We start from the raw sequence: 10069 nt of genomic DNA on the forward strand, positions 1-10069 counted from the left end.
TTAACACATTAGGAACTATGACCTCTATGCCATTTGACCTTGATATGACTTGACTCACTCAAGAACATCATCAAGAAGAAACTCATTGTTCCGAGGAAAACTCTATTAAGTCTAGTTCAAACATAAAAACATAAAATCTTGAGACTATGTGTTGTCGCTGAAGCTGGCCTCTAAATTCATTCAATAATATTGTGAAATGCAGTACTAACTAGATGATGATTGGACACTCGCTAAAGCCACTTAGAAGCCGCCTGAGCCTGTTGTGGTTCAGGCGAATGGTGGCTTCAGCGAATTTTATGATTTTTTTTTAATTTAAAACAAGAATATGTATTAAAAGATTTTTTTTTATAATAAAGATAAAATTATATGCTAGATTTATAAAATCACAACTCAAACAATACAAAATATAATCTTGATCAGAGTCAATAGTTTGTATCTCTGTGCGTCTTACTGTGTAAACAGATGACTTTTTTTTTTATGGAAATCATACTTGCATTTACACACCCACTTTCCAGTTTAATCAATTTCTTGATTTCAACCCTCTTTTTAAATTATGAATTTTGATTTTGAAGTAGTTCATTTAGAAAATTAAAATTATGTTATGGAAACTTCTATTGATTATTTGAATATAATGATATTGAGGTTTTGAATATAGCGCATTCTCTATGTATTAATATATTTGTCATCTTATTATGAAACATAGCAGCTTCTTATTATAAATCCATTTAGTTTTGTGGTGAGCAGGACCAGAGAAATGTAGACTATGTCAAATGAAATTTATGCTTCTGTGGGTTTTGTTTATAATAAATAGGTAAGTTGTTAAATATTTACATTTTTATTTCACATTACATTGAATCACACTAGATATGCATTTATTCTGTTTGAGTTATCATACTATGAGTCGGGGCTGCAACATGATATTCTGATCATTACCATGTTAGTTTTTTTTTGGAGCAACCCATTTGTTGGTAATAGTTTGTCTTTTGAACAGGCTCTATATATTGCATTATGTCCCATGAGGTTTTAGTGTTGATTGTTTTAAAGAAAATGCAGGTGAAATTAGATACAATTTTAAGGTTAAGGTATATTGAAGGATTACAGTTCATTTTATGTCCATAGTATGAAGAATTAATAGCAGAAGATGAATAACAATATTGCTGAAAATGATGATGGTTGATGCGTCTGATCATGTACGATAGAACATGCTTGAAGCACCGGTAATTCATAGGAACAACTGTTTGATTCTTTTTCTACTATTTTACAAATCTTGATTTCCACAACATCAATTTTTTTTTGTTTTACACATGTTGAATCATCAAACAGGTCTGCCTGTTACGTATGTTTTAACTTTAGGCAATGATGGATGGCTGCTATAGAATAATAGTAGGTATATGACATGATAACAGACTGTCCATAAAGATTGTTGAAAAGTTCATTGAATTGCAATCATTTATGTTTATTAGTGTATGTTGAAGCTTCAGTAAAAGACTAAAAGTTAACAAAGGATTCGTTCTTGTTCATTCGATATAAGTTTAATTTGTAAATTGTAAATGAAAAACCTCTTTCTACATATAGATAGAAGTATAATGTTAATACATTTTTTCACGTACATTATACATTTATTTTAAAATTTTATTGTATTCTTTATTATTTGAATTATCCTGTGCATTACACGGGTTCTAAAACTAGTAAACATAATATATGAAAAAAAACAAAATAGAAAAAAAAATTGACCCAAGTCCAATAATTTTTCAAACATAACAAAGCCTAACAAAAATTATGTTAAATAAAATAAACAAATAACTAGATCACTCTTTCTTCCTCATCCTTCTATTTTCCTTTCTTCTTCATCTTCTTCTCTTCACCAGCAGCGGCCTGGCTCACGATGGCTTGCGAGGGTCCATTCGCACCATGACTCGCGGGATGCTGGTGTGGTATGCGCCATCTACGTGGCCCGCGACACCTCCTTCACGGCTCCACTAGCGGACAACAATTGGTAGTCAATGTTTTAACTATTCTCTATGCCATATGACCTTGACATGGACGAAAAGATCAATGGCCCCATGTAATTTTTTTAATAAATAATGTACTTCAAAACCTTGAAAAATCACACATTTATTGGAACTTGGGAAGTGTTATTTTTGTGTGCAAATTCATTAATTTCTCAGAAAAAAATTCATTAATTATAAAACTTTTAGTTAAAGACTTAAAGTAGGTGTCAAATGAAACAGTGGGTTGTAACTTTTACCCAAATGAAATATATGTTCCGTAATCCACAATAATCATTTAAAGTTGTAAGTTATTCCGTAGCAGATCATATTAACAACCAAAAGTAGTTTAATACAATGGTTAAACATTAGTTGTTAGAAGAAACACTAGAACAAAGTCATGTTCTTCAAAAAGATTGTCATTCGTCGGCTCTAGGCGCGTAGTTCGTCAAGAACTCTCGAGCTAACACTTCTAGATCACTCTCTTGTGGTACTTGGCTTCTTGATGTATCATCCTCGAGAAATGTTGGTACTGCTAGTGATGTTTTGTTGCTTATAACGGGCTCGGAGTGCACCAATGATTCGGTGGAACTAGACAAAGGTGTTGGCGACCAAAAAACATCGCTTGGCGATGGGTTTGGTTGATGTAAGTGTTGTAAAATTGTAACTTGAGCACGAATGTATGCCAACTCTATTTGCAAGTTTTCAACCTATGATACCAACACGAAAATATTAGGATTTAGTGACAATTATTCTTATTATTTATACAAATATTATTATGAAATAAAGATATCTTGTTGCAACTAATCACTATAGGTCATAATGAAAAGATTATAAAAATAGCAAATACCTTATTGAAGCATGGCCTAATAATTTTTTTTAACAAGCACAAGTTATATGGAACTTACAATTTACAAATACTCAATGTCATTGGTAAAAATTGTTAAATGGCTAAAAGAGTGAAAATTTTCATAAGGTTTACATGTAGCGTTATGGTCAGTCTATGACATATCATATATTAATATTACATATTATATATTGTCATTCGATATATATATATACATATTGGACATTGATGTGATTATATTATGTCAATGTACATATAGAATGACAATGACAATATATAATATGACTTTGTACCATCTTCAAGTGCTTTTTACCCTATTTCAAATTTAATTTCGAAACTTTACAAAAAATAAAACAAAACAAAACCAAAAGTTTAAAAGCAAGCTCGTGTCATTTTAAAAGGTCTAGTGACAATCTGATGCAGTGTTTCAACAAATAAAAATAATAAAAAAAAAACATTTTAATTTTGATTATTAATTTTGATGCTATGTATAACTCACCTTGAATATTTTGGATACTCTTTCAACCCAAAAATATGTATTAAAAAATAGAATATTTCCAAAACACTCCAGAAAGAAAAACCTTATTTGGCCTAAATATTTGTAACCTTCAAAAATGTCCCTCTCAAAACTCAAGACCCGACATATTTGATTTCGGGCTGATGGTTTTCGTTAGCCACTGACATATATTTGGAAGGTTACAAATATTTGTACCAAATAAGGTTTCTCTTTCTCTTAAAAAAAACATGTACCTGTTGTTGGAGGGTGAAGATGTTAGGCATACAACCATACACAGGATCTCTAACCCTAGACAAAGCTTCATAACACATCGACACGACGGCGTCAAGGCGGCGGTGGGCCGGAACCCTAAGGAGGAGCTTAGAGGCGTTGCTAGCTCCAAACACCCTGTGGACAGCAGCAAAGTGAGCAGTACCTTGGTCTGAGTCAAAGTAAGGTGCAAACACACATGTTTTCACACACTTTCTTCTCAAGAACTTGCAGGCTCCACATGGCCCACCATCCTTACCACCCATGATCTTATTTTGATCTCTTCTTGGTGTTTGTTTATTTAGAGATGAGGGTGGTGTTGAAAGTAATTAACTTCTGGAAGGTGTTGGTGGTGGGTCACTTTGCAGCTTGGTGGAGCCTTTCATATGTAGGGATGTCCTATGAATGAGATAGTGAGGGTAATTATGTCAATTTGTAAGAACAAGAACCTACATGTAATAAGAATGTTCTATGGGTAATAGTATAATACTTTTAAGAATTGGTTGGTACATGGATGGTATACGGGCCCTATATGTCTCGTATAGTCTTATACGTGACGTATTTATAGGTTATTTTTTTAACAAAATGCGGAGTGTCCTTGGAATTCCCCTAGTTTTATTTGTATGAGACAGGTTGCTATGGATGAATTTTAAATATCAAATTATAGCATTATGCCATGATAAAGCAATATCTCTTTAATGCTGTATTGTGGTTTAATGCCATGTTATCATATCAAAACCTATGATCATGTTAGCATTTTGGTCCCATCATATGTTGAAGTCCTTCTTTACCGCATGTTAATGTGCTTAAGCCCTTTTTTTATCACCCGGACTTTAACGCCCCAGTGTGGTGTGCCAGGCATTAAAAGCCGGGTCACGTCAGCTTTTGAAGCCCCTTTGCAACCCACAACAACCAACCTAAAAGTGTTGGGGCGAATTCGTAATTATCGACTATAGTTGAAAATTTAGATTTTTATACTCGCCAATAATAATCCAAATAGAAAACTTGGTTAGTAACAATCATAACTTTTGCCGTGATAACCAAAACAATTTCACTCATATAACTTTTAACTTGATTTCACTAGTAAGAAAGGTAAGTTTTTTCCATTTTGCTCATAGCAACACTGTATGATCAAATCATATGTCAATCATAGAGTTGAATCATGTATACTATTTACAATATATGCAAGTAAAAGCCAATATTTACCTTTGTAATTTCTCTATCTAGCTAATTATGCATAAGTAATGTATATGCAAGTAAAAGCCAATATTTACCTTTGTAATTTCTCTATCTAGCTAATTATGCACAAGTAATGTATAGACTTTATGTACTTAAAAAGATTTTCTATTTTGGTATATTTAGTATCTAATATACATTTCTATGCGTTATATAAAAAAAGTAACAACTCATATATAAAGAATGGCACTGATGAAAACTTATGGAATTTGTAATTGTGTGTAATGAACACTTTAAAATATTTATAACAAACATTTCAAAATATAATGAGTTCCATACCTTTTATTAAACTTGACTTTATTGAATGAAAACAACATATGCAGTTTACTAAATTCAAACACTACATGCAAATAGTTTATACATTATTGTACCATCTTATGTAATATTACGTAGGCGACAATTCTCAAAACACCTAGAAATACGACAAAAATATAACACATAAATAATCATGTTTTGGGTTGGCTAGAACTATCATTTACATTGCCAACAACTTTGTTAGTTAAGTCTAATACTTTTCGTTCTTCCTCCCATCTCAATCTAAATATATATAACAAAATTTAATAACCGGGTATGAAAGATAAGAAAACAAAACAAATAAAAACCAATTACAAAAGTAATTTATTTGAGTCGAGTAATTAGTTGCTCTGAATGTTATTAAGTTATTAACTATAACTATATTCGTAAATAGACACGAATAAAATAAGTCAATCTGTAGTTGTTCTAAATGTTATTAAGTTGTTAGCTATTACTATATTCTTAAATGGACAAGAATGAAATAGGTCAATCTAAAACACAACCTGAATACATATAGCACTCAAAAATAAATACAGGTGTCATGTTCAGTTGAACAACTCAATACGTCAACCGTCAAACTAACGCAATTTACACCCGTAACTATAATAAACCCCTTGTTAATACAGTTTAAAGTATATTAGTAGTGAAATTGATGGGAGATGAAATAAGAACTTAAAAGCAAAGGAAGGTACAAGTGGGAAAAAGTATAAGGGGGCAAAGTATTCGTAAAGTAAAATAGAAGGCCTTATTATAACGATTTATATATCCACTGTGTTTTTCTATTGTACTGTACAACAACGGCTCCCAACCGCCACACTCCACGTGTACAAAGCACTCCCACGTGGGAAAACACAGACATCCTCGTCTCCCATTGTCTGGTCATGTCCACGTCACTTCCATTAGTCAAGTAAAATTTCACACACAAACACACACAGTAGTTTAGTCTCCAATCTCCATAGTTTTTTCTTTTTTTTTAATTATTATTAGAAAGTTATAAAAGGGTTAAGCTATTTAGTATTTACCATTTGCTGAATTAACATATTTAACTTGTCAGTTCGGTTATATTTCTTCACTTTCTCACTAAAAGACAAGATATTATTTTTAGATGTTTACCGGAGTATCGTGAAAACTTTGATATTAGGTTACCTAAAGTTATGCGTTACAAGTAACTCTTCGTAAATTTTCATATAGGTTTTTTTTTACCATAATTTAATCCATGCTATACCTTATTCTATTATTATTTCTTTTATTTATATTATTTAGTAACAAAAAGAAATGAAAAAGAAAATAATTAAAAAAATCAAAAAATCTAATTGGTTGAGTGGGGAGCGTGGCCATGGTCATTTGGACCTCGTCACTAATGACCAAGGAGGAGGCGGAACGATGTTCCGGTGTTATCGTGCATGCCACCTTAGCACTCCCCTTACCACTGATAAGCCATATCCCATAATGTAACTCATTATATTACTTGTCAATAATACAATTTGAGAGGTTATGGCATCACCCTCACCATGTTTTACATATATATTCATATGAAATAATTACAAAGAAACAAGTTGGTTAGTTTGGTCATTGGTGTATTAAAATGTGGGATCTAATGCAAGGACCCGGGCCTTTTCTTTTATATAAAAAGTTTGTTCATTTAGTAGTTAAGGGGTATTTGGGATTCCTTATTTTACCTACTTATAATTTTTCATTAAGTTACAAAAGTGTAACTTATTAACTTTTCTCTCTCACATTAAAAGCAATCCCAAACATCTTATTATTTTTTAAAAAGTTAATAAGTTATGAGTTGGTGAAAATAAACAATCTCTAAGTCTTCTAAATTAAACAGCTTAGTTAAGTCTCTCACAAAATGACAAAATTGAATTAAATCTTTAATAAGAATAATAAATAACTTAGGTTAGCTTTGATTTTTAAATAAAATTAATAATAAATATTTTTAACAAGAACAGTACTTAATTTTGATAAAATGGGTCATTCTGTTAATACTTTTTTTCCTAAGTTCTTTTTAAGAGAAACTATATGATTGGTTTTTCTATTTATTAAAAACGAGACATACAAGTATAAACGTTTGGCAAAGTTTTAGATCAAGAATTTATTGGATATCATTTCGATCATATTACAACTTTACTTTTTGAGTTTTCTTTTCGATTGCACAGTAACTTATCGACGCCAAAAAACTATAACTTTGTTTTCAGTAGAATCGATTTTGTCATTCAAAATGGGTGGTGACGCAGCTTGTTGTCCGCTTACCTGTCTCTCTATTGTAATTGGACCATTTTGTTCAGCATTAATGAAATTGGTTTTGGTATGATCGGTTTTGTCATTCAAAATGGGTGGTGACATAGCTTGTTGACCACTTACTTGTCTCTCTATTGTAATTGGATTATTTTGTTCAACATTAATGAAATCGATTGCAATCTATAAAAACAAAAGTTGCTATTGTGTATGTAAGTATCCTACCATTCGTGTCCTAACGAATCAAAACGATACCGACAAAATTGCAATACAAAGTGGTCTAGACTATAGTCAAAAAAGAACTAAAGAAATAATTAGATTGGGCCATAAGGTTGAACAGCCCACTGGATCACAAGCTATACTATTATAGCATGTCACATTGTTTGGCAATATAGACTTTTAAAGATAGGTTTCTGTCCCAGTTTAAACTTGAAGCCAATAAAACTTGGTATGTTTCTCAAAGAATAAAGACCAAGGAACCATGTTTTCCTCAATTGCCCTTTTGCTAATAAGTATGGAGGAGAGAGTATCCTAGTGGTTAGGCAAAGATCTTTATGCATCCACAAGTATCTAAGAAAAATTAGCCGACTGCTATCTCGCTAGCGTTGTTAAACTGGAGAAAAGAGACCAATCAAGTCCCAGATCGATAATCAAACATCAAAGTAAACGACTAACTCTCGTTTATAATAATCAGAAAATATAACTCAAAACACTGATTACAACTCTCAAACCCTAACTCGGTTTGACTCTTGATGAACCCTAACTTGGTTGCACCAACTTCTCTTATTCTAATGTCTAACCATAACTCAGCTTATATAGACTAACCAAACTTGCTAGCTAAGACATTACCAAATATATAAAACCCTAATAACTCTTGTGCTGGGCTTTACACATGGGCCAAACAACAATTGAGCCAACAATCACCCCCCCCCCCCCCCCCGCCCCAATTGTTGTATTCGACTCACCCAACTCACCCCCTAATTTCCTACTCGAAATTGGTGGGTCTTCAACTTCACGCTTGTCATCATTCTCTTGATTCTCCTGAGGCTTTTCTTGATCTCTTGCAATGTTCTTTGGGCTCCACTTGGCTTGAAGTAACACTTGCTTCGTTTGATCATTAGACGCCTTCCCTTGGGCCTGAATCACTTCCTTTACCACACGTTTAGTTTCTTGAACACTTTTCTTTGGACTTTGAATTTTGGAACTTGAATCTTTGATTGGAATCTGACTCGTAACCAGCTTGTATTATTTCAGTCCAATACTTTGAAGATCCCGACCTGCAAATTTCTTCATTCCAATGCTATTTCGTTTACCGGGACTTGCTATCTTGAGGCTAATCTTGTACAATCGATTCTTGGTCCTTGTCACATTCATCAGAAGCTTACATGTATCATCTTTAATGGTTAGCAAATCATGTTTCATGTGAATCTCGCATCCACCTTCCGTTGCTTGACCAAGACTTATGATATTGCACTGTAGGCTCGGGATGCAGTAGACATCGGTCAACAGGCGCTGCTCCCCCCGTTTTCCCTTCAATTAAGAATGACCATTTTCTCCGAATATCAATACAAGATTCATCTCCAAACTTCACCATTCCCGTTTCTTGTTCACTCAATTTATAAAAGTACGCTTTATTACCCGTCATGTGATTCGATGCTCCGTTGTCGAGATATCAAACATCTTTCTCCATCGGCTCGGTTTTGAAACACCGTCTTCATTCAATAAAACTGTCTTTTGATTACTTTAATCATAAATAAAGTTGGATCAAAATCATCAACTTTGTTCAAATTATGTGACATTTGAGCCAAAACAAGGTACACCTCAGTACGTATTTACCGATTAAGCAAATAAACGCCTGTTGCGTAACAAACGAACGATCAACCGAACGGGTCGGGTTATGACCCAGATATCTCGGGGGGCCATTTATAAGTGATATACAATATATACAAGCTAAAATATTAGAAATATGGTCTTAGTTTGATAGCAAACAAGTTAAACGAAAACATGCTTGTTTAACCACCCGCTATAGATTTAAACGCGAAAGATAATTACAAACCAAGAATTGTATCATCCGTTAAGCCGAAAAAGACTTACCAAACACTTATTTGAAATGTTTTAAGCGATCCGTGAAAATATTTTTGATTTTTACAAACATATAGTATGTTTTTATAATTTTACACAAAACTAGCCGAAAAACACTCGTTTTCGCGTTGTTTAACGCACCCGATAAGTTTTTCGCGCCAAAAATCGAACCCGAACTAAATTTGGACCGGGCTTTTTGTATTTGGGCTTGAGAAATCAGAAACTTGGGCCAAAATGGGCCCAAGGTGGGCCCATGATGGTCCGATCGCAATCAGCACCCCCCCCCCTTGTTTTTCTTTCACATTTAAACTAGATTCAAGCCATTTTTAACATCATTTCTTGGAAAAATCTGGACACCACTTCTGTTTCAGCCAGAAAACTTCCAAAACCCTAAGGTAAGAGCTTAAATAAGTAGCTTTTACACTTGTTTAAACTTGTTTAATACCATAAAAACATGTCTGGGTTACTAAAAATCATTCCTAACCGTATAAAAATCCTAAAAATGGTCTATAAACATGTTTTGATCATACACATGGTAAGGAACCTGTTTTGATAATATTTTTGGCCATAAACACGAATTAAAGGGTTGAAACGACGTTTTCACGGTTCAAAAGT

General features: G+C 33.1%; 1 protein-coding gene across 1 annotated transcript; it reads right to left on the reverse strand.

The window, feature by feature from the left end:
* Positions 1 to 2407: 2407 nt before the first annotated feature.
* LOC143565066 (LOB domain-containing protein 31-like) lies at positions 2408 to 3867 on the reverse strand. The gene is made up of 2 exons (XM_077052160.1): positions 3586 to 3867; positions 2408 to 2698 (listed from the first exon to the last, which is right to left on the reverse strand). Exons 1-2 carry the CDS (start codon positions 3865 to 3867, stop codon positions 2408 to 2410), a joined length of 573 nt encoding a protein of 190 aa, XP_076908275.1.
* Between the last annotated feature and the right edge of the window lie 6202 nt (positions 3868 to 10069).

The sequence above is a fragment of the Bidens hawaiensis genome, unplaced genomic scaffold, assembly GCF_021521415.1.
Source record: "Bidens hawaiensis isolate Kalapana, Puna unplaced genomic scaffold, B.hawaiensis_p1.1 tig00022253_1, whole genome shotgun sequence".
NCBI classification, from domain to species: domain Eukaryota; kingdom Viridiplantae; phylum Streptophyta; class Magnoliopsida; order Asterales; family Asteraceae; genus Bidens; species Bidens hawaiensis.